Raw genomic sequence first — 24,674 nt, forward strand, 5'->3', positions numbered from 1 at the left:
GGCCTGACGCACGAGGAGATGTACAAGTCATTCTTCGGACCTCAGGTGGAGTGTCCGGAAATCACCGAGGACGTGGGCCTGAGTAGTAACCGCGCCGCCGAACAGGTAAGGCATCTTCCGGCCGAACATACTATCTCTCCTTTGTTACGAAGTTATTTCTAGGAGTTCACTTTTTGACCAGGACTGGCAAACAAAGGCAAAGTTGGTTCGGTGTTCGGCCCCCCTCCCTGAGGGTTTGGAAAATCCGGTATTGGAGAAGATGCTCCAGACCGCACCTTGCCCGGAGCCCTTGAAGGAAGATACTGTGGAGGATAACGCGGGCGGACACGGGCCCCCAACGCTGCCCATTCTAGCCGAGGGAGCGAGCGGTTCCATGAAGGAAGACGACCAGAAGAGGAAAAGGACTGCGCTCGGGGATTCGGAAGCCGAAGCTTCCAAATGGGGGAAGAAGTCTCCCACAGAGGGTCCTACCTTGGGGGGCGCCGTTGCCGCACAAAGTCCGCAGGGGGATTAATTCTCCCGCGAGTCGTAAGTGACCCGAAATACTTTAATAGTACAGATATGCCATCTTTTTCTTCTGAGAAGATAACCACCGCATATATTTTTGCAGTTAGGGCCTTAGCCCCTCTCAAATGAGCTCGTATTCGGGGGATCTTCTTCCAGAGATGATGGAGAGCGAAACGCCTCCTCCGGACTCCTCCGCTCTAGAAGCAGGCGACCCTGAAGTGTCGTCACGGAGGGCCTCTCCGAGTCCGGTGAGGCCAGAAGATAATCCCATTGACCCCCGAAGCTCCCAGTGTCCGGCTCCCGAAGAGAGCAGACAAAAGAGTCCGGCACCGTCTAGTGTGCGATCGGATGTTCTGAGGGAGTTGGTGGGGCGAGCGGCCATCTCAGATGAACACCGAGTGCTGATGAATACGGTGATGGAGAGAATATCGTCCGCCGAAAGCAGATTGCATGAAGCTTTTATGAGTCTACTGACAGGCTTTGAGGTACATAAAAGAATGTATGATAGTCCTGCACATGCTAGGTGTGCCCTGTGTAGATAGTAGCCCCTGAGACTGGTTATTGTCGGAAACAACGACGAACAAAGGATCATATTCCCAGGTAATAACCATACTGCCTCTATGTGCAGGTGATGGAAGCTCTGGTGGCTAGCCGGACTAGCGAGTTTGCCTATTTAGAACGGCAGTTGGATGCGGCAGACGCCGACATCGAGCTTGTTAACAAAAGGCTTGACGAGGCACAGGGTAAGTGTCATTATCTGGTAAATGCCACAATAGGAAGAGCAGTATGATGCCAGCATCTTTAATATGTTGTGACTGCAGATGGAGCTGCCACTGTGAAAGCCTTGCGGGTAGAACTTGCCCGATCCAAGGAACAAGCGAGGTTGGGTAATGCGGCTGCTTTGAAGGCGGCCGAAGAGTTGCAAGCCGAGAAGGCCGCGCATGGCGAGAGCCGAGACAAGATGGCCAAGATGGCCATAGAATTAAAAGCCGCCGCCGACCATTGTCGGGTTCTTGAAAAGGAAAACCAAGCGAAGGCATCGGACCTTGAGAAGGCTGCTGCGACGAGAAAAGACCTCTGCTCTGCTATGAGGGCAAAGAAGGAGGAGCTGCGGGAAGCCGGGGATATTGTAGCTGGGAAATCCTTTATGTTGCGGAGGAAATTCGGAGATCCACGGTATGCCCCTCTGGATCGGCTGTGGAGTTCGGAGGATGTGTATATGGATTTGGCGGCGAGCGCTGCCGATGCGGCCAAGTACTTCCAGGGTCAGACGAACCGTGAAGTAGACCAGCTGTTTTGGAGACAATTCCATTCTCCCGAGCGTCCACTTTCATTGACTGACCAATTAGCCGAATGGGCCGAACTAAATAGGTTGTCCGGACTCTTCATGAGGTCTGTTGTGGATCAGCTATGGCCGGAAAGGTCAAAACCGAACAACTATTTCAGCTTGGTGCATCAGTTCCTTGACGTGGTGCCGCGCATTAATGCGATGAAGAGGTCGGCGTGCATAGAGGGCGCACGGATGACCTTTTCCCGTGTTAAGGCATACTGGGCGGAGATGGATGCTACCAATGTTGCAGCGCGGGATTCGGCTATAGGTCGAAAGGCTGCTGAGCACTACTTTGAAGAAGTTCTTGAGGGTGCCCGTTTGATAGAGACCCAGTGCTCAAAAAATATTATGTTTGAGTGATATGTAATCTCATTGTAAGCGAAATGCTTTTATAAATTTTTATAAGGCTATGTTTATACTTTTGCCTGAAAGTAATATGATGCCTCCTGGGCGGCCGTTTATGTATACATGTGTATAACCTGAAAGATTGCAGTCATCGGCTTCAACCCCCACGCATATAATGCGGAGGTGCTCGCAAAAGCACGCATTCACACTTAACCCAATGTCTTGGTCCTATTAAGGAGGTGATAGCGGAGCGAGCGAGGCAACCGAACTATAATGCTTTAGCACTTTCACTTAGCCATAGGAGTTTGACAGTGGGGCTACTAGATAGCCCCTGGTGGCTCCGCACTCTCCCGGTTCCAGGGTGCGTACATGCCTGGCCGGAAAACGACCCTTCGTTAAGGCAGGGGAATTCTAACATTCCCATAGGTCATCGAGTGGTTGACCAGTCTCACGCTATATCATGACAGTTAGTTTTCGGCTTTCTCTACTGAGGTGCTCGTCCGGATGAACTAGGGCACAATCGCAGTAGTTCTCCTGGTGCTACCTTAGCCGGTAAAGCGGAACGTAAGGCACCAAAACACAGGAGCCGGGCAAACCCAACATTTGACCAAAGACAATGATTCAGAGCTGATGCATATAGGGCCAAACTCGCGACGCCGAACACTCCCTAAGGTATTAGGTCTTTGTGGTATAAACCGGGCCTAAATAATGGCCTTTGTACGAAGCCCCTTGTGTCCAGGTACGTGCATTGTTCTGGCATGGCCACATGCCAAGACGTTAGCATCCTTCTCAACGGTGGATATGTATCAACAAGAGACAGTAAAAAAGGTTTACGCAGGGTCTTAATCTAAAAAGAATCCTTGGAGCGGGTCCCTACTGCACGTCTGCGCCTGTGTCTCCGTTGTGCCGTATCCTGGACGGGTGTAGCACGATGATCGTCTGTAAAAGAGAGGAAGTTAAGTGAAAAAGTTGTCGTGCAAAAAGATAGTTTTTAAAGAAACCATGTATAATTCAAGATGATAAGAAATTGCCACTTGTCTGCGCATGTTGAGCCCCTTGTATTGACAAATAGGGGTGTGACCACTTATTCGGTATAAATAGCGGCACCGGACTTGATTAGTTGTGTCTGAGGTCTTGATGACCTATTTGGATGCTTTCACTGGTCCGGGCGCCTTTAGTGTGCGGCTGCCATGGCAGTCGCACTCACTTCGGCGCGCAGAGATCGCTTGATATTTCCGTTCACTGAAATGATGCCACGTGGACCGGGCATCTTGAGTGTGAGGGAGGCATAGTGTGGTATTGCATTAAAGCGAGCGAAAGCTTCGCGTCCGAGCAGTGCTTGATAGCCACTTTGAAACAGAGTGACGTGGAAGGTTAAATGCTCGTGACGGAAGTTATCGTGGGAGCCGAATATAACCTGTAGTAGGAGGGAGCCCGTACAACGAGCCCCTGGGCCTGGCGTTACTCCTTTAAAGGTAGTATTGCTATGGCGAATTTGTGTTGGGTCTAACCCCATCCCGTGGATTGCATCCTGATATATTAGGTTTAGGATGTTGCCGCCGTCCATCAAGACTCATGTGAAGTGATATCCGCCAATTACTGGGTCTAATACCAGGGCAGCCCATCCTGCGTGTCGGATACTTGCTGAGTAATTGCGATGGTCGAAAGTGATCGGTTGAGACGACCAGTGGCAGGACTTTGCGGTGACAGGCACTTGGGTATATTTTCCTGGGAGTGCCGTGTTGTTTTTTCCCTTGATCACGTGTAACACGTTTACTGTTTTGACTTATGGTGGAAATTTCTTTTGTTCCGCCGTGTCTTGCTTGGGAGGCTCGTCCTCGTCTTCACTTGGTGTATCCTCCCCCTTATGTACGGCGTTGAGCTTGCCGGACTGCTTGAAGACCTAACATTCTCTATGGGTATGATTAGCAGGTTTACCAGGGGTACTATGGATCTGACATACTTGGTCCAGAATTTTGTTGAGGCTGGACAGTTCATCCCTGGTGCCTTTAGGGGGCGGCTTTTGACCTGGCTGAGAGCTTTTGAATCCAGCATTTACTGCCGTGCCCTTCGTGCTGTCTTCTTTATTCCGACGTTTGTTATTGTTGTTGCGCCGTGATTTCCTGTTTCCATCTCTAACTTCAGATGTACTAGGGTCGCTGGTGCTGCATCTGGCTAGCCAGCTGTCCTCACCTGCGCAAAAGCGGGTCATGAGGTTCGTTAATGCGGCCATCATTCTCGGCTTATTTTGGCCGAGATGTCTGGCGAGCCATTCGCCACAGACGCTATGCTTGAAAGCTGCCAAGGCTTCGGCGTCCGGACAGTCGACAATCTGGTTCTTTTTAGTAAGAAACCTGTTCCAAAGCTTTCGGGCTGACTCTCCGGGCTGTTGAGTTATATGACTCAAATCGTCCGCATCCGGAGGTCGGACATAAGTCCCTTGAAAATTTGCCCGAAAGGCGTCTTTGAGCTCTTCCCAACTTCCAATGGAGCTTTCGGGGAGGCCTTTGAGCCAGTGACGAGCTGGCCCTTTGAGCTTGAGGGGTAGGTACTTGATGGCGTGGAGATCATCTCCTCGAGCCATATGGATATGAAGGATGTAGTCCTTAATCCAAACTCCAGGGTCTGTTGTTCCGTCGTATGCCTCTATGTTTACGGGCTTGAATCCCTCTGGAAATTCATGGTCCAGCACCTCATCGGTGAAACATAGGGGGTGTGCGGCACCCCTGTAGCTGGGTGTACCGCGTTGTTCGGATGTTTGTTGTGTTGCATTGTATGCTGGGGGCGCTTGCGTGGTCCATAGATGGATCTTGTTGCATCGTCCTTTGGGTGCGAGCCCTCGCATGGGTCGCGTGTTGTATTGTGAGCGGCGTTGTATACCGCTCTGTGTTGGTAGAGGGGTCGTCTATCCGACCAGGTGGCTGCTTTGATATTTGGTTGTGGGGGTCTGAGGCCTCCTCATCGAATTCGGGTAGCAGCTTCCGCTTTGGGTAGCTCTTGGAGGGGCGATTGTCGCCGTACCTTGCTGCTATGTTGAGTATTTTACTCCATCTGATTTGGAGTGTGTCTTGCGCGGCCTTGAGCCTTTGCTTCTGCTTTTTCAGACTCCTCGCGGTGGCAACAAGCCTTTTACGGGCAGTCTGCTGCTCTGGGTGCCTGTCCGGCGTAATGTCGTCCGGACCATTATCCTTGATAGGATTTGTTTGTTCGGTCTGATTATCCGGATTGCCGTTGTCCGACAGCGGTTCGCCCTGCTCCAGCGCTGGGTCTGTGTGATCGCTATTTTTGTCGAGGCGGGATTTGGGGCGGCGCTTGCGTCGCCGCTTTGACTGCTTTTCGAGGGAACAAGCCTTCGGTGCATCCTTCCGCTCCTCGTCGTCATCTTTTGGTGCGTCCATCATGTATACGTCATATGACGAGGTGGCGTTCCAGGGCCCAATAGGCGCTGGTTCTTCATCGTCTCCTTCATCGGCGTCCATACCGTCGATGTCTCCGGAGTCGAAGTCGAGCATGTCGGTTAAATCGTCGACATTGGCTACAAAGTGGGTGGTGGGTGGGCTTTGAATTTCTTCATCGTCCGTATCCCAATCTCGCTGACCGTAGTCCGGCCAGGGCTCTCATGATAAAGAGAGAGACTTTAGTGATTTCATAATATCGCCAAAGGGCGAGTGCTGAAAGATGTCCGCGGCAGTAAACTCCATGATCGGCGCCCAATCGGATTCGATCGGCAGAGGCGCGAAGGGTTCGGAGTCCGGAGAGGAGTCCGGCTCCTTGGAGTCACGAGTCTCGCAGAGTGCGGGGCTGGTGTTCGGCTCGATCGCCGTTGGGATCGCAGCCCCCGAGGCGGCGTCCAACCACCCATCCTCGATCGACGTAGTTGGCTCCGAATTAAGGGTCAAAGCCGATGCGGGTGCGGCCTCCAGGGCACTGTTCGGCGGCAGAACTAGATCATGCTCATCATGACAGTGCGGCGCGCTCGGCAGTGGCTCGAATCCGTCGAAGATCAAGTCCCCGCGGATGTCAGCCGTGTAGTTTAAACTTCCAAATCTGACCTGACGGCCGGGGGCATAGCTTTCGATCTGCTCCAAATGGCCAAGTGAATTGGCCCGCAGTGCGAAGCCGCCGAAGACGAAGATCTGTCCGGGGAGGAAGGTCTCACCCTGGACTGCATCGCCATTGATGATCGTAGGAGCCATCAAGCCTGACGGCGACGACACAGAGAAACTCTCAATGAAAGCACCAATGTCGGTGTCAAAACCGGTGGATCTCGGGTAGGGGGTCCCGAACTGTGCGTCTAGGCCGGATGGTAACAGGAGGCAAGGGACATGAAGTTTTACCCAGGTTCGGGCCCTCTCGATGGAGGTAAAACCCTATGTCCTGCTTGATTAATATTGATGATATGGGTAGTACAAGAGTAGATCTACCACGAGATCGGAGAGGCTAAACCCTAGAAGCTAGCCTATAGTCTGATTGTTGTTGCGTATGTTGTCCTATGGACTAAAACCCTCCAGTTTATATAGACACCGGAGAGGGTTAGGGTTACACAAAGTCGGTTACAATGGTAGGAGATCTGCATATCCGTATCGCCAAGCTTGCCTTCCACGCCAAGGAAAGTCCCTTCCGGACATGGGATGAAGTCTTCAATCTTGTATCTTCATAGTCCAGGAGTCCGGCTGAAGGTATAGTCCGGCCATCCGGACACCCCTAATCCAGGACTCCCTCAGTCATCGCAGGTCATTTCAAAGGATACCAAGTTGATCACATTGACCGCCAGCTCAATGAGGCAACAGATGCGTTGTCTCGCCTGGGATCTCATTGCAAGCCCGTTCCACCAAAAAATTTCCTGGATGTTTTGCATAACTCGTCGGTCAAACTACCAACGGAGGAAGAAGTTGCTATTCCTGTCCCAGAGGCAGCTCTTGTTGCATCTTTCCCCACGACACCAGATTGTACAATACCTTACCTGGCTTATCTTACTTGTGGCGAGCTCCCTGAAGAGGAAACCATCGCCTGTCAGATTATTAGGAGGTCTAAGTCTATGACTTTAGTCAATGGCGAGTTACACAAGAGAAGTATTACAAGTGTTTTTCAGCATTGTGTTTCTCTTGTGGAAGGCCATGAGATTCTCAAAGAAATTCATTCTGGCAATTGTGGTCATGATGCCGGCTCAAGGTCTCTGGTCGTGAAGGCTTTTCGACATGGCTTTTACTGGCTAACATCTCATGCAGATGTAGAGGTCATAGTTCGCAGATGTCATGGATGTCATAAATTTGCACGTCAGGCTCATGTGCCGGCTCAAGAACTTCAGATGATCCATGCATGGGAGCTACTGGCGGGAAGGAGACTAGATCGAGACATCCCATGCTAATCCTTCGCAACCTAGACCACTAAGGCAATAAAGGGTACCAGATCTCCCTTTGGTCAGCCCGGGCGAAACAAACAGAGAAGGATCCAGATAAGGGGTAAAGAAAGGTCCTAACATCGATCAACGATGAGTGAAAGGAACAAGAAACCCTAAGGTGTCAAAAAAAGGAGATGAGGTTTGGTAGGAGAACCCTATTTGGTTGTGACAAAGTGTCGACCCTTCATATGGAGAGGAGTGACCGAGCGACAGAATAGGTCAAACCATTAGCTAGCACAACGACAGGTTTACGTTTTTTCTATCGGTTTTGGGGACCTTCTAGAAGGTTCTTGAACATGGATTTTAATGTCAGGTTTATTTTTAACTGTTTTTCTAGTTTTTTTGGTTTTCTATTTATCATTTTTTATTTTCATGAATTCTCAATTTGCAAAAAATGTTCGAAATATTTTTAAAAAATTGAAATTAAAAAAAGTTTATGTTTTTTCATTTTTTGGAATTTCAATCTTTTGTTCCAAATTTTACCCACAAATATTCAAATTTTGTTCATAAAAATGCTCAGGAATTTAATTTTTTGTTCATGTTTTCAAAAACACTTTCTGTTTAAAAAAGTGTTTAGAATTTCAAATTTTGTTCACTTTTTCCAAAAATGGTCAAAATCTTCAATTGCTGTTCACAATTTCTTACTTTATTCGCCTTTTGGAATTTCAATTTTTATTCATGTTTTTCAAAAAGTGTACTTTTGAAAATGTTCAGAATTTCAAAATTTTGTTCCCAGGAGGTCCCGTTTGGTGGGACTTGCAATGGAATTTCCTTTGCTGAGTGGGCTAACTTTTGGTTACGTGTGTGTAACGCAACCATCTATGGGATGGGCCTAAAGAACGACGGTTTTTGGCCCAAAGCACACTAGTGTCGCTCTGGCGTTAGTCGCGTCCAAATCCTTACGCTGCCGTCAGCCCTAGCCGTTTCCCCCCACCTCACGAGCTCTCACCACCCACGAACAAATCCCTCGCAGCCGTCCGATCCTCCGCCACGTCATGGATCCGGGTGCCTGTTCTTGTACCCAACGACCAGGATCTGCGCTGGCCCATCCGCCCAAACCTAGAGGCCTCTCGGCCCTCTTGTTCTTCCCCGCCGGCTACAAATCGCCCAAAATTTCCCCTGAATTTTCCACAACCACAACACCAACTTAAACCAGAGGAGAAATTTTCTCGCGAGAGTTCGTGTGTAGTAGAAGAGTGGAGGAGATGAAGCCGGCGGTTGAAGGCGACGAGCGTGCGGCGGAGATCGCCCGCATCAAGGCCGCCGCGGCCGCCGCCAAAAAGTCGGCGGAAGAGGTGGTGGATGTGGATGATGAGGGTGAGGACGACGAGGGAGATGAAGAGGAGGAGGCGGTTGATGGCGACGACGACGACGACGAAGTCGACGACGATGGGGAAGATGACGATGACGAGGGGGTGGAGGGTGAGGAGAAGGGGTCGGCGCCGCAGCAGGTGGTCGACATCTCCGACGAGGACGACGGCGGCGGCGACGAAGAGGAGGGTGGTGACGATGACGACGACGACGACGACGACGATGATGACGAGGAGGACGACGACGAAGTCGACGAGGAGGAGGAGCCTGAGGTATAAATTTCTCATCGTCTTGTAATTTTGTTGGCATCTAAAATATGTGCCGTCTCAGTACTTTCGGTTACGTTTACTCTATGAACATATACTTCGTTATGCTAGAGAAATTCCAGATCTGTCTTCAGATCTTGTTGATACATGCTTTCCTCAAAGAAACCGGATTTCTCGTGGCTGTCGATTAATATTTTTAGATCTGTAAAAAGTAAGTATGACAGTTGCATCTGGCTAGTTAGATAGATTTAGAAATTGGGATTTTTTTTCTTTTGCTCAACCTGCAGGCTTTTCTGCTCTGTGTTCGTTTAGATCTTGTCGACTGTACTCTGCTATACCGTTCAACCTTTACCTGTCCTTCCATTGTGTGGTAGTTGACATTCAATTGGCATATCCACCGGCCGTCCGTTGTTGTGTGGTCTGCAGTGTAGCCCATCAGATCAGAACCACGTCCCTTTTCCGAGAATAGTCAAGGACAAAGTATATGTCCCCTTCGATATACTTGCTATATTTAGTTGTTAAAAGAAAAAAAAAATCCTTGTTTAGGGATGGTTTTCCATCTGAGCTGTTAACCTATAGGCCACACAATAGAGATGGGGCTATGATATGCCATCTATGAATTATCTTACTGTACTAGATCTGCCTTGCGGTCTTCCAAGGTATCTTGCCTGCAGGAAATCTCACTATTTCCAACTCAGATCCAAAGCCACCTAGATATGCAACCAATTTGGTGCAGATCTGTCAGATTTGATAGTAGGCCTAGTTCTTGTTTCTCACTCAGATCCAAATACACCTATATATGCGAATTATTTAGTGTAGATCTGTCAGATTTGGTAGTAGGCCTTCTTTCTGGCGCTGTTCCATGTGTGCTTGGAGATGAGGATCATCAGAGGCTGTTTCTGAGGATGTGCCTAGAGCTTGTCCTGTGTTGCACATTGACTGATTTGCCTATCTGATCCAAAGCACTAGTCAAACACTTCCATTTTCATTTCTTTTATTTTGCTGAGGAGGTGATGAATATCAGAGGCTGTTTCTGAGGATGAGCCTAGAGCTCTTCCTATGTTGCAAAATAACTGATTTGCCTATCTGATCCAAAGCACTAGTGAAACACTTTCATTTTCTTTTCTTTATTTGGCTGAGGAGATGATGAACATCAGAGGCTGTTTCTGAGGATGAGCCTAGAGCTCTTCATATGCTGCAAAATAACTGATTTACCTATCTGATCCAAAGCACTAGTCAAACACTTTCTATTTTCTATTTTCTATTTTGCCAAGGAGATGATGAATTTCAGAGGCTGTTTCTGAGGTTGAGCCCAGAGCTCTACTATGTTGCAAAATAACTGATTTGCCTATCTGATCCAACTTACTATTCAAACACTTTCATTTTCTTTTCTTTATTTTGCTGAGGAGATGATGAATATCAGAGGCTGTTTCTGAGGATGAGCTCAGAGCTCTACCTATGTTGCAAAAGTACTGATTTGCCTATCTGATCCAAATTACCATTCAAATACTTTATATTTTCTCTTCTATTTTGCCTAGGAGATGATGAATATCAGAGGCTGTTTCTGAGGATGAGCCTAGAGCTCTCCATGTGTTGCAAAATTACTGATTTGCCTATCTGATCCAAAGCACTACTAGGTAGAATTTTTTTGGGCTACTGGTGAGAAGCTGTATGTAGGCTATGCTTGCTATCTTGGCTGTTGTGTCAATTTGTTTTACCTTCATTGGGGAAATGATGATTAATTCTTCAGATATGTCCTAAATGGGCTTTTAAAAGAATGGTGACAAATTGCACGTCAGTCTGATCCCCTATGGTTTTTTACTAATTTGTTAGTAGTATCCACTTTTATATGGGAAATGATGATTATTTCATCTCAGATGTCCTTTATGGATAATTCAGAATGATGAGAAATTGCACGTCAGTCTGATCCCAAACTGTAGTTAAACTGTTACTAATTTATGTTGATCTGTCACTAGTTGATTTATGTTGATTGTCCACCAAATAATTGGTTTGCCCTTCTCAACTGTGATGAACATTCCTATAATAGTCAACTAGCATCGTTGTGATCAGTCAAACTAATTTGGACCCTTGCACTGTTGTTTGTGGCAGGAGGAGCTAGGAACTGAATATCTGGTGCAGCCGCTTGGCCGTGCTGAAGACGAAGAGCATTCCAGTGACTTTGAGCCAGAAGAAAATGGTGATGGTGCTGAGGACGAGGAGATTGAGGATGATGATGCTGAGGATGGTGAGGATTCTGTCAAGGCGCAATCCTCTTCGAAGAGGAAGAGGTCTGGCGCGGAGGATGAAGATGATGATGACGGTGATGATGATGGTGATGATGATGAGAAGCCTCCATCAAAGCGATAGTCAATTTGTTCTTGCTGATCTGGTATCTTTTCTGCTTGGGCCAAGAAGGAAAATAATCCTCACGGAGAGGGTTGTTGGTAAATGCTGTAGCTTTAGGACATCTGTGGTAGGTGTAGCAGCTCGAACTTGAGTCTACCCATGTTAGTTGTTAGTGCATACTGCTGATGTTGATTAACAGCCTCGGGGAACTTCTGTATGAGCATTAGATATGGGGCTTGTTATATGCTTGTGTAGCTTCTGATTAAAACCTGTGGAATGTGGATGCTCTGTTCTGAATCTTGTTTTCATGATATTTCTCTTGAACTAGCTTGCTGTTATTTTACTGTTGTCTCTGCTCTGACCTACAGTTCTCTTGGTACTATTTTTGTTTGAGCGCTTAGAAAACATTTGCTGCTATTGGCACTTACACATTCTTTGGATTCCCTCAACAAGCCTGATAACATTAAATTAATTCTATCACAGTGCCATTGCTCGCTTAGTGTCATGGCTGTCAGCTCTGGCTTCATGATTTCGTAATCCCGTTCTGCTTGCTACTCTACCACTATTGCAGGCGTTCAACCAAAGTACTCGTTCTGCTCTTGTATATTGGAGATTCGAGAGCTCGGGGTACACAGATAAAATAAATGGATGTTAATTAGGACGCAAAATGGCCAGACAGGGGGCCGGTACTGTCGAAGCGTCCGGCATGTTCATGTAGAGTTCACGAGTGCACTGGAGGAATTCCACAGAAATTCTTCTACAGTCGCAAAAGGCAATCCTTCGTCCTTTGTTTCAATCGCGATTGTCACCAGGCCGTCTGCTAGATGCAGTCGTGGCGGCTGGGGTGTTTGAAAAAATGCGAGCATCAATCTCAAATCTAGGATTTGAATTTTGGTGGACTGAAAATATCACTGCCCTCTTAACTATTTAATCACATGTTGATTCGTAGGAGATATAGATTTAGTAGTTTACAATTGTCGAAACAAAAAACTTACAACAAGAAAATTGTGTGGAATGGTGAGGGGAAGCCACTCAAAGGAAATTTCAAACGGCCTATCGTAAAGACCCAAACATGAACATGAAATTGAAGAATTACAGTAAGCGAAACTAGTAACCGATCGTGGGAGTGGAATCACAACATCGACGTGCATCGTTTTTGTGTAGAGCTTATCACGAATCAAAGCACAGTTATGTAGATTGGAAGGAATTGGGTGAAGGAGTAAGGAGCTTATCACAAATCGAAGCACCGACTCATGAGCGGCAGCTACATTGTTCCCTCGGTTCGTAGTGTTGCCGCACATAGTCTACATCCCCATCCCTGCACACCGCCACCGTGCTTCTAGGCGACCAATGTGGCCCTTCAAGCTACCTCGAGTTCCATGGAAAACACCTCCTTATTTTTCCAATACACGCTCCTCGCTAGCGTCATCGTCTCTTCACAGACTAGTTCATCTACTTGGAGAACCATGGGAAACGTCATCATCTTCTACCCACATGGCATTTTGCACCACAACTGTTTCAGAGGCCTCTTCTGCTAGTCCCTCGAACATGGTGTAAATTCATGATGGTCCCCATCTACGCACACTTGGTACTAACAAGTAACAACACTGATGCGTGCCTTTGTCCCGACATGTCCACGGGTCTAGCAAACCTGTTTGGACGCACCAACTTTTATAGCTTCGACAACATCATCTTTGGCATCGACACCGTCACACACAAATTCATTCAATTGACTGTGATGTGCGCCAGCCCAGAGATCATATCTCACGGCACACATTCACTTGATAACAGGAATACCAAACCAACATATATTACAGGTACAAGACCAAAGTGTTTCAACACCGCACTTTTGAGAAGGTTCTAAGAGTGAAGAAGCACAAGGTAGCTCCCCAACGCAGTCTGGATATGGAGTACATCCGCACTCGCACTGATCTTTTTCCTGATGTGTATCATGTTCTGTGAAGCATGGATTTGCTTCGCTTTTTGTAGTTCAACAAGGCTTACAATGAGGTTCTTTATACTATAGTTCTATGCCACCGTGTATTTGACAGGAGATCTAATCGTTCATTTGTGTGGCGCTCACAGGGTGCTACTTTGAGGGCATCCAAATTTGACTTAACTACTATCACAGGGTATTAGTTCTCCTCTGAGCCTCAGGAGGGCTATGGCACAATGTTTCAACACTTTCCTCACAGAAGGGACCTTGCTTTTGCGTATAAGGAGGGGACTCATATTACTGATGTTGGCGATATCTGGGAGCTATTGTCCAAATATGACACTCTTCGTCAGATCTTCCAGAACTCCTTGTCCCCCAAGACAGGTTCGTCTGATGAGTTTTGGGGCACCACTATTGACTTTCTTGTCTATGACTATGAGGATAAGAAGGTCGATGTGCTCGATTTCATGTTTGAGGAGATGAGGACTTCTGTGTTTGACAACAAGTCAGCTGTGTTTACACTATTCATCCATGCTCTCATTGAGGCCAAGATTGCTGGCTGTGATAAGCTTTTGCAGAAGTTGCCTATCTCTCTGCCTACTAGATTCACCAACTCCAGACCTCAGGTGCATGATGATATGCTACACTTAGTGCATAAGAAGCCCAGTCCCAGGAAGGTGTCTGTTGCTACTAAGGTGGGTGGTTCCTCATCATGAGGTGCCATCACACATGATCCCACTGGCTTTGCTCACACTATTGCTTATTCTCCTCCGTTCAACAAGAAGGAGAAGAACATGCTTTTCCATGGGTTCAACAACTTGTTCAAGATGTGTCAGTCCAGTGCCAGGCCTCACATCAGGGACGTTAACTGCAGGAAGAAGATGTGGAGAGAGCTGAAGGTAATTAAGGCAGAGAACACTAGAGAGAGGCTCGACCACCTAGTCGTGAGGACGTTGACAATATTGCCACAAACTACTCCAACCCCCGCCTTTGCTATATCCCTGAGGATGAGGATGATTATGCTGCCAGTGCCCTCCTCGAGCTTGGATCCTCGCGTTAGCATCATCTTTTCTCTTTTTGGTGTCTCGATGCCAATGGGGGATGAGTGTTCTATCTGTTGGAAATATGCCCTAGAGGCAATAATAAATTAGTTATTATTATATTTCCTTGTTCATGATAATCGTTTATTATCCATGCTAGAATTGTATTGATAGGAAACTCAGATACATGTGTGGATACATAGACAACACCATGTCCCTAGTAAGCCTCTAGTTGACTAGCTCGTTGATCAATAGATGGTTACGGTTTCCTGACCATAGACATTGGATGTCGTTGATGACAGGATCACATCATTAGGAGAATGATGTGATGGACAAGACCCAATCCTAAGCCTAGCACAAGATCGTGTAGTTCGTATGCTAAAGCTTTTCTAATGTCAAGTATCATTTCCTTAGACCATGAGATTGTGCAATTCCCGGATACCGTAGGAATGCTTTGGGTGCACCAAACGTCACAACGTAACTGGGTGGCTATAAAGGTGCACTACGGGTATCTTCAAAAGTGTCTGTTGGGTTGGCACGAATCGAGACTGGGATTTCTCACTCCGTGTAACAGAGAGGTATCTCTGGGCCCACTCGGTAGGACATCATCATAATGTGCACAATGTGACCAAGGAGTTGATCACGGGATGATGTGTTACGGAACGAGTAAAGAGACTTGCCGGTAGCGAGATTGAACGAGGTATCGGGATACCGACGATCAAATCTCGGGAAAGTATCGTACCGATAGACAAAGGGAATTGTATACGAGATTGATTGAATCCTTGACATCGTGGTTCATCCGATGAGATCATCGTGGAACATGTGGGAGCCAACATGGGTATCCAGATCCCGCTGTTGGTTATAGACCGGAGAATTGTCTCGGTCATGTCTACATGGTTCCCGAGCCCGTAGGGTCTACACACTTAAGGTTCGATGACGCTAGGGTTATAGGGAAAGTATGTACGTGGTTACCGAATGTTGTTCAGAGTCCCGGATGAGATCCCGGACATCACGAGGAGTTCCGGAATGGTCCGGAGGTAAAGATGTAAAGATTTATATATGGGAAGTCCCGTTTTGGTCACCGGAAAAGTTTCGGGTGCTATCGGTAACGTACCGGGACCACCGGGAGGGTCCCGGGGGTCCACCAGGTGGGGCCACCAGCCCCAGAAGGCTGCGTGTGCCAAGTGTGGGAGGGGACCAGCCCCAGGTGGGCTGGTGCGCCCCCCACCAAGGCCCAAGGCGCGTGAAGAGTGGGAAGGGGGCAAACCCTAGGTCCAGATGGGCCTTAAGGCCCACCCTAGGGCGCCCCCTCTCTTCCCCCCTTGGCCGCAACCCTAGATGGGTTTTGGGGCTGCCGCCACCCCTAGGGAGGGAACCCTAGATGGGGGCGCAACTCCTCCCCTCCCCCTACATATACTTGAGGTATTGGGGGCTGCCCAACATATGATTTGATCTCCCTCTTGGCGCAGCCCTACTCTCTCCCTCCTCGTCTCTCGTAGTGCTTAGCGAAGCCCTGCTGGAGTCCCGCGCTCCTCCACCATCACCACGCCGTTGTGCTGCTGCTGGACGGAGTCTTCCCCAACCTCTCCCTCTCTCCTTGCTGGATCAAGGCGTGGGAGACGTCACCGGGCTGTACGTGTGTTTAACGCGGAGGCGCCGTTGTTCGGCGCTTAGATCGGAATCGACCGCGATCTGAATCGCTGCGTGTATGACTCCATCAACCGCGTTCTTGTAACGCTTCCGCATTGCGATCTTCAAGGGTATGAAGATGCACTCTTCTCTCTCGTTGCTAGTATCTCCATAGATTGATCTTGGTGACACGTAGGAAAATTTTGAATTTCTGCTACGATCCCCAACAGTGGTATCAGAGCTAGGTCTATGCATATATTCTATGCATGAGTAGAACATAAAGTAGTTGTGGGCGATGATTTGTTCAATTTGCTTGTCGTTACTAGTCTTATCTTGATTCGGCGGCATTGTGGGATGAAGCGGCCCGGACCGACCTTACACGTACGCTTACGTGAGACTGGTTCCACCGACTGACATGCACTTGATGCATAAGGTGGCTGGCGGGTGTCTGTCTCTCCCACTTTAGTCGGATCGGATTCGATGAAAAGGGTCCTTATGAAGGGTAAATAGCAATTGGCATATCACCGTTGTGGTTTTGCGTAGGTAAGAAACGTTCTTGCTAGAAACCCATAGCAGCCACGTAAAACATGCAACAACAATTAGAGGACGTCTAACTTGTTTTTGCAGGGTATGCTATGTGATGTGATATGGCCAAAAGGATGTGATGAATGATATATGTGATGTATGAGATTGATCATGTTCTTGTAATAGGAATCACGACTTGCATGTCGATGAGTATGACAACTGTCAGGAGCCATAGGAGTTGTCTTAATTTATTTATGACCTGCGTGTCAATGAAAACGCCATGTAATTACTTTACTTTATTGCTAACCGTTAGCCATAGTAGTAGAAGTAATAGTTAGCGAGGCAACTTCATGAAGACACAATGATGGAGATCATGATGATGGAGATCATGGTGTCATGCCGGTGACGATGGTGTTCATGCCGCGCCTCGAAGATGGAGATCAAAGGCGCAAGATGATATTGGCCATATCATGTCACTTTATGATTTGCATGTGATGTTTGTCATGTTTACATCTTATTTGCTTAGAACGATGGTAGCATAAATAAGATGACCCCTCGCTGAAATTTCAAGAAAGTGTCCCCCCTAACTGTGCACCGTTGCTAAGGTCCGTTGTTCCGAAGCACCACGTGATGATTGGGTGTGATAGGTTCTAACGTTCGCATACAACGGGTGTAAGCCAGATTTACACATGCAATACACTTAGGTTAACTTGACGAGCCTAGCATGTACAGACATGGCCTCGGAACACGGAAGATCGAAAGGTCAAACATGAGTCGTATAGTGGATACGATCAACATGAAGATGTTCACCGATGATGACTAGTCCGTCTCACGTGATGATCGGACACGACCTAGTTGATTCGGATCATGTATCACTTAGATGACTAGAGGGATGTCTATCTAAGTGGGAGTTCATTGAATAATTTGATTAGATGAACTTAATTATCATGAACATAGTCAAAAGGTCTTTGCAAATTATGTCGTAGGTCACGCTTTGGTTCTACTGTTTTAGATATGTTCCTAGAGAAAATTTAGTTGAGAGTTGACAGTAACAATTATGCGGATTGGGTCCGTGAACTGAGGATTGTCCTCATTGCTGCATAGAAGGGCTATGTCCTTAATGCACCGCTCAGTGCGTTGAACCTCGAGCGTCGTCTGTAGATGTTAGGAAACATCTGACATACACGTTTTGATGACTACGTGATAGCTCAGTGCATAATACTAACAGTTTAGAATTGTGGCACCAAAGACGTTTTTGAAACGTTGCAGAACATATGAGATGTTCCAAAGACTGAAATTGGGATTTCAGACTAGTGCCCACGTCAAGAGGTATGAGACCTCTGACAAGTTTCTTAAGCTTACAAACTAAGGGAGAAAAGCTCAATCGTTGAGCATGTGCTTAGATTGTCCGAGTACTACAATCGCTTGAATCAAGTCGGAGTTAATCTTCCAGATGAGATAGTGATAGTTCTCCGTAGTCACTGCAACCAAGCTATTAGAGCTTAGTGATGAACTATAACATATCAGGGATAGACATGATGATCCTTGAGCAATTCGCGATGTTCGACACCGTGAAAGTAGAAATCAAGTAGGAGCATCAATTGTTGATGGTTAGTAAAACCACTAGTTTTAAGAAGGGCAAGGGAAAGAAGGGATACTTCATGAGACGGCAAATCAGTTGCTGCTCTAGTGAAGAAACCCAAGGTTGAACCAAACCCGAGACTAAGTGCTTCTATAATGAGGGGAACGGTCACTAAAGCTGAACTACCCTAGATACTTGGTAGATGAGAAGGCTGGCAAGGTTGACAGAAGTATTTTGAATATACATTATATTATTGTGTACTTTACTAGTACTCTTAGTAGCACTAGGGTAATAAATACCGGTTCGGTTGCTAAGTGTTAGTAACTCGAAGTAAAAGGCTACGGAGACTAGCTAAAGGTGAGATGACGATATGTTGGAAGTGTTTCCAAGGTTGATGTGATCAAACATCGCACGCTCCCTCTACCATCGAGATTGGTGTTAAACCTAAATAATTGTTACTTGGTGTTTGCGTGGAGCATAGACATGATTGGATTATGTTTATCGCCACACAGTTATTCATTTAAGGAGAATAATGGTTACTCTGTTTATTTGAATAATACCTTCAATGGTCTTGCACCTAAAATGAATGGTTTATTGAATCTCGATCGTAGTGATACACATGTTCATGCCAAAAGATATAAGATAGTAATGATAGTACCACGTACTTGTGGCACTGCCGTTTGAGTCATGTTGGTATAAAACGCATGAAGAAGCTCCATGTTGATGGATCTTTGGACTCACTCATTTTTGAAAAGATTGAGACATGCGAACCATGTCTATTGGTAGATATGCATGAAGAAACTCCATGCAGATGGATCGTTTGGACTCACTTGATTTTGAATCACTTGAGACATGCAAATCATACCACATGGGCAAGATGACTGAAAGGCCTCGTTTTCAGTAAGATGGAACAAGAAAGCAACTTGTTGGAAGTAATACATTTTTGATGTGTGCAGTCCAATGAGTGCTGAGGCACGCAGTGGATATCATTATGTTCTTACTTCACAGATGATTTGAGTAGATGCTGAGTATATTTACTTGATGAAACACAAGTCTGAATTATTGAAAGGTTTAAGTAATTTCAAAGTGAAGTTGAAGATCGTCGTGACAAGATGATAAAATGTCTATGATATGATCATAGAGATGAATATTTGAGTTACGAGTTTGGCACACAATTAAGACATTATGGAAATTGTTTCACAACTAATACCGCCTGGACCACCATAGTGTGATGGTGTGTCCGAACATCATAACTGCACCCTATTGGATATGGTGCATACCATGATGTCTCTTATCGAATTACCACTATCGTTTATGGGTTAGGCATTAGAGACAACCACATTCACTTTAAATAGGGCACCACACAATTCCATTGAGACGACACTGTACGAACTATGGTTTAGAGAAACCTGAGCTGTCGTTTCTTAAAAGTTTGGGGCTGCGATGCTTATGTGAAAAAGTTTCAGGCTGATAAGCTCGAATCCAAAGCGGATAAATGCATCTTCATAGAATACCCAAAAATAGTTGGGTATACCTCCTATTTCAGATCCGGAAGCAAAAGTGATTGTTTCTAGAAATGGGTCCTTTCTCGAGGAAAAGTTTCTCTCGAAAGAATTGAGTGGGAGGATGGTGGAGACTTGATGAGGTTATTGAACTGTCACTTCAACTAGTGTGTAGCAGGGCACAGGAAGTTGTTCCTGTGGCACCTACACCAATTGAAGTGGAAGCTTATGATAATGATCATGAAACTTCGAATCAAGTCACTACCAAACCTCATAGGTCGACAAGGATGTGTACTACTTCAGAGTGGTATGTAATCCTGTCTTGGAAATCATGTTGCTAGACAACAATGAACCTACGAGCTATGGAGAAGCGATGGTGGGCCCGGATTCCGATGAATGGCTCGAGGCCATAAAATCCGAGAGAGGATCCATGTATAAAACAAAGTATAGACTTTGAAAAGAACTACTTGATGGTCGTAAGGCTGTTGGGTGCAGATGGATTTTAAAAGGAAGACGGACAATGATGATAAGTGGCACCATTAAGAAAGCTTGACCTGTCGTTAAGATGTTTCCCGACAAGTTCAAGGAGTTGACTACGATGAGACTTTCTCACTCGTAGCGATGCTAAGAGTCTGTTGGAATTATGTTAGCAGTTACTGCATTATTTATGAAATCTTGCAGATAGGGTGTCAAAACACTATTTCCTCGACGTTTTTTCTTGAGGAAAGGTTGTATGTGATACAACCAGAAGGTTTTGTCAATCCTGAAAGATGCTAACAAGTATGCAAAGCTCCAGCAATCCTTCTAAGGACTGGAGTAAGCATCTCGGAGTTGGAATGTACGCTTTGATGAGATGATCAAAGATTTTGGGTTTATACAAAGTTTATGAGAAACTTGTATTTCTAAAGAAGTGAGTGGGAGCACTATAGAATTTTTGATGAGTATATGTTGTTAACATATTGTTGATCAGAAATGATGTAGAATTTCTGGAAAGCATACAGGGTTATTCTGAAAAGTGTTTTTAATAGAAAACCTGGATTAAGCTACTTGAACATTGAGCATCAAGAACTATAAGGATAGATCAAAATCGCTTAATAGTACTTTCAAACGAACACATACCATGACAAAATTTTGAAGGAGTTCAAAAATAGATCGGCAAAGGAGTTCTTGGCTGTGTTATAAGGTATGAGTATTGAGTAAAACTCAAGACCTGACCACAGCAAAATAGAGAGAAAGGACGAAGGTCGTCCCCTATGCTTTAGACGTAGGCTCTAAAGTATGCTATGTTGTGTACCGCACCTGAAGTGTGCCAACCCATGAGTCAGTCAAGGGGTACAAGTGTGATCTAGGAATGGATCACATGACAACGGTCAAGGTTATCCTTAGTAACTAGTGGACTAAGGAATTTTCTCGATTATGGAGGTGGTAAAAGAGTTCGTCGTAAAAGGTTACGTCGATGCAAACTTTGACACTAATCCGGATGACTCTGAGGAGTAAATCGGATTCGTATAGTAGAGCAGTTATTTGGAATAGCCTCAAGTAGCGCGTGGTAGCTGCATATACAAGATGACATAGAGATTTGTAAAGCACACATGGATTTGAAAGGTTCAGACCCATTGACTGATAAACCTCTCTCACAAGCAAGATATGAACACACCCCATGGGTGTTGGATTCTCTACAATCACATAGTGATGTGAACTAGATTATTGACTCTAGTGCAAGTGGGAGACTATTGGAAATATGCCCTAGAGGCAATAATAAATTAGTTATTATTATATTTCCTTGTTCATGATAACCGTTTATTATCCATGCTAGAATTGTATTGATAGGAAACTCAGATACATGTGTGGATACATAGACAACACCATGTCCCTAGTAAGCCTCTAGTTGACTAGCTCGTTGATCAATAGATGGTTACGGTTTCCTGACCATGGACATTGGATATCGTTGATAACGGGATCACATCATTAGGAGAATGATGTGATGGACAAGACCCAATCCTAAGCCTAGCACAAGATCGTGTAGTTCGTATGCTAAAGCTTTTCTAATGTCAAGTATCATTTCCTTAGACCATGAGATTGTGCAACTCCCGGATACCATAGGAATGCTTTGGGTGCACCAAACATCACAACGTAGCTGGGTGGCTATAAAGGTGCACCGCGTGTATCTCCAAAAGTGTCTGTTGGGTTGGCACGAATCGAGACTGGGATTTGTCACTCCGTGTAACGGAGAGGTATCTCTGGGCCCACTCGGTAGGACATCATCATAATGTGCACAATGTGACCAAGGAGTTGATCACGGGATGATGTGTTACCGAACGAGTAAAGAGACTTGCCGGTAACGAGATTGAACGAGGTATCGGGATACCGACGATCGAATCTCGGGCAAGTATCGTACTGATAGACAAAGGGAATTGTATACGAGATTGATTGAATCCTTGACATCGTGGTTCATCCGATGAGATCATCGTGGAACATGTGGGAGCTAACATGGGTATCCACATCCCGCTGTTGGTTATAGGCCGGAGAGTTGTCTCGGTCATGTCTACATGGTTCCCGAGCCCGTAGGGTCCACACACTTAAGGTTCGATGACGCTAGGGTTATAGGGAAAGTATGTACGTGGTTACCGAATGTTGTTCGGAGTCCCGGACGTCACGAGGAGTTCCGGAATGGTCCGGAGGTAAAGATTTATATATGGGAAGTCCCGTTTTGGTCACCGAAAAAGTTTCGGGTGCTATCGGTAACGTACCGGGACCACCGGGAGGGTCCCGGGGGTCCACCAGGTGGGGCCACCAGCCCCAGAAGGCTGCGTGGGCCAAGTGTGGGAGGGGACCAGCCCCAGGTGGGCTGGTGTGCCCCCACCAAGGCCCAAGGCGCGTGGAGAGTGGGAAGGGGGCAAAGCCTAGGTCCAGATGGGCCTTAAGGCCCACCCTAGGGCGCCCCCTCTCTTCCCCCCCTTGGCCGCAACCCTAGATGGGTTTTGGGGCTGCCGCCACCCCTAGGGAGGGAACCCTAGATGGGGGCGCAGCTCCTCCCCTTCCCCTATATATACTTGAGGTATTGGGGGCTGCCCAACATATGATTTGATCTCCCTCTTGGCGCAACCCTACCTCTCTCCCTCCTCGTCTCTCGTAGTGCTTAGCGAAGCCCTGCTGGAGTCCCGCACTCCTCCACCATCACCACGCCGTCGTGCTGCTGCTGGACGAAGTCTTCCCCAACCTCTCCCTCTTTCCTTGCTGGATCAAGGCGCAAGAGACATCACCGGGCTGTACGTGTGTTGAACACGGAGGCGCCGTTGTTCGGCGCTTAGATCGGAATCTACCGCGATCTGAATCGCTGCGTGTACGACTCCACCAACAACGTTCTTGTAACGCTTCCGCATTGCGATCTTCAAGGGTATGAAGATGCACTCCTCTCTCTCGTTGCTAGTCTCTCCATAGATTGATCTTGGTGACACGTAGGAAAATTTTGAATTTCTGCTACGATCCCCAACACTATCAGGATTCCTGTGCTTGGAGACATTGCAAGCCCTCGTGTTATCTTTGATTATTCTATGGGCTTGTAAAAGATTTTATATCTCGTTCCATACTTTTATACTTCGGCTGTGAGCTACTCTATTTACTTTTGAGTAAGACTATGTGTTAATATTATATGCTTGCTGATGTTCTGCAAGTGCACAAAGCTTAGTTGTAGCTTTTTCGAAGTAAGATTATGGATCCCACTGGGAGCACATGAATCAATCTTTTGTCTCTTCAAAGATTTAAAGAATATGCCTGCAAGTTGTAAGTTATGCAAAGCAGCAGTAAAGATAATGGTGTAGCGAGTGTAATAGTAAAAACTGCGAGAAAAGTGAGATTAAGGCTTTCCCAAGGAGTCTGGATTCCCCACTAGCGTGAATCTCTAGTGTTGCCTAAACACAATGCTACATCGGATTCCTAAGCCAATTTGCATATTTCTATTTTTGGGCAGAGTCGATACAGACACGTGCATACACTCGGCAACCCCGTATCATGTACGCCACCACCATTCTTCCCCACTCTGGTTACCAAACGGTGATTAAGGGAAAAAGGGTCCCCATGGACGTAGCCTATAGGCTATAAGTGGTCTCTGTTTTACCCCCTGTCGCAACGGTCCAGGACGAAGAGAGATAGGGCCTATCACGCCACCTACCTTTGCAACCAGCCGATCCGCCAATAGTAATAACCTTTCGTCCACAACCGGCATACCTTATATGGTTGAGTTCACCCAATATCAAGAAGATCATTAACATAAACATGCAAAGAGGATATTAAATCCTAGTATCAAATGATCTATTACACGCTAGGATTCATCCCTATCCCTGAGAACTACATGAACTACTCACACATGGAGGCAACACACATCATACAAGTGGTAATGGTGAACATGGAGGGATTACACATGTAACACTCAAGTCGATTCAGTAGGGTTCTTGATGGGTTACTGTCGGTGTACTAGAATAGGGGTACCCTAGTACCCCGAACTTGTGCACGGGCAGTTGCAGCACCCCGCGGCAAGGCTTGCCGGGCTAACACCAAGATCCTCCATGGTTCCCTTGGAGCCATTCAAGAACAAAGTATTTAAGCTCAGGAGACAAGGCCCCGGCAAGAGGAGCTTGCCGGGAAGGCCAACCGAGGCACTCCAAGGAACTTGCCGCGACGCGCCACGCGCTCCGGCAAGGCAACAAGGCCCCGGCAAGAGGAGCTTGCCGGGAAGACCAACCAAGGTACCTCGAGGCCCGGTGAGCGACAAGCCTCCGGACCCGACAAGATAACAGCAGCGGCAAGGCGCTTGCCGCGGCAGGCGGCCACTCTGTGCCCACGCTCCAGCGCATCCACCAACGTGTCGCTCTGGGGGCCTCTCCAGGCGCGCGTGGCGAGAGGCTGTGCAGCCAGCGGTGCGCAGTGGCATGCGAAGCTGGCAAGATCGCCATCG

At 46.8% G+C, this 24,674-nt stretch overlaps 1 protein-coding gene and 7 non-coding genes across 8 annotated transcripts; all 8 read left to right on the forward strand.

Moving 5' to 3' along the window:
- Window positions 1-8,631: 8,631 nt before the first annotated feature.
- LOC119269414 (acidic leucine-rich nuclear phosphoprotein 32-related protein-like) lies at window positions 8,632-11,849 on the forward strand. The gene is made up of 2 exons (XM_037551244.1): window positions 8,632-9,166; window positions 11,270-11,849. Exons 1-2 carry the CDS (start codon window positions 8,789-8,791, stop codon window positions 11,525-11,527), a joined length of 636 nt encoding a protein of 211 aa, XP_037407141.1. The 5' UTR covers window positions 8,632-8,788; the 3' UTR covers window positions 11,528-11,849.
- Window positions 10,029-10,123, forward strand: LOC119273898. Its single transcript, XR_005135030.1, has one exon. It is a non-coding gene; the product is annotated as a small nucleolar RNA Z119 (small nucleolar RNA).
- LOC119273896 lies at window positions 10,158-10,257 on the forward strand. Its single transcript, XR_005135028.1, has one exon. It is a non-coding gene; the product is annotated as a small nucleolar RNA Z119 (small nucleolar RNA).
- Window positions 10,290-10,390, forward strand: LOC119273897. The gene has a single exon (XR_005135029.1). It is a non-coding gene; the product is annotated as a small nucleolar RNA Z119 (small nucleolar RNA).
- Window positions 10,557-10,656, forward strand: LOC119273895. Its single transcript, XR_005135027.1, has one exon. It is a non-coding gene; the product is annotated as a small nucleolar RNA Z119 (small nucleolar RNA).
- Window positions 10,694-10,788, forward strand: LOC119273894. Its single transcript, XR_005135026.1, has one exon. It is a non-coding gene; the product is annotated as a small nucleolar RNA Z119 (small nucleolar RNA).
- Window positions 10,884-10,971, forward strand: LOC119273882. The gene has a single exon (XR_005135017.1). It is a non-coding gene; the product is annotated as a small nucleolar RNA Z122 (small nucleolar RNA).
- Window positions 11,009-11,094, forward strand: LOC119273881. The gene has a single exon (XR_005135016.1). It is a non-coding gene; the product is annotated as a small nucleolar RNA Z122 (small nucleolar RNA).
- Window positions 11,850-24,674: the final 12,825 nt, after the last annotated feature.

The sequence above is a fragment of the Triticum dicoccoides genome, chromosome 3A (assembly GCF_002162155.2).
Source record: "Triticum dicoccoides isolate Atlit2015 ecotype Zavitan chromosome 3A, WEW_v2.0, whole genome shotgun sequence".
In the NCBI taxonomy this organism is placed as follows: domain Eukaryota; kingdom Viridiplantae; phylum Streptophyta; class Magnoliopsida; order Poales; family Poaceae; genus Triticum; species Triticum dicoccoides.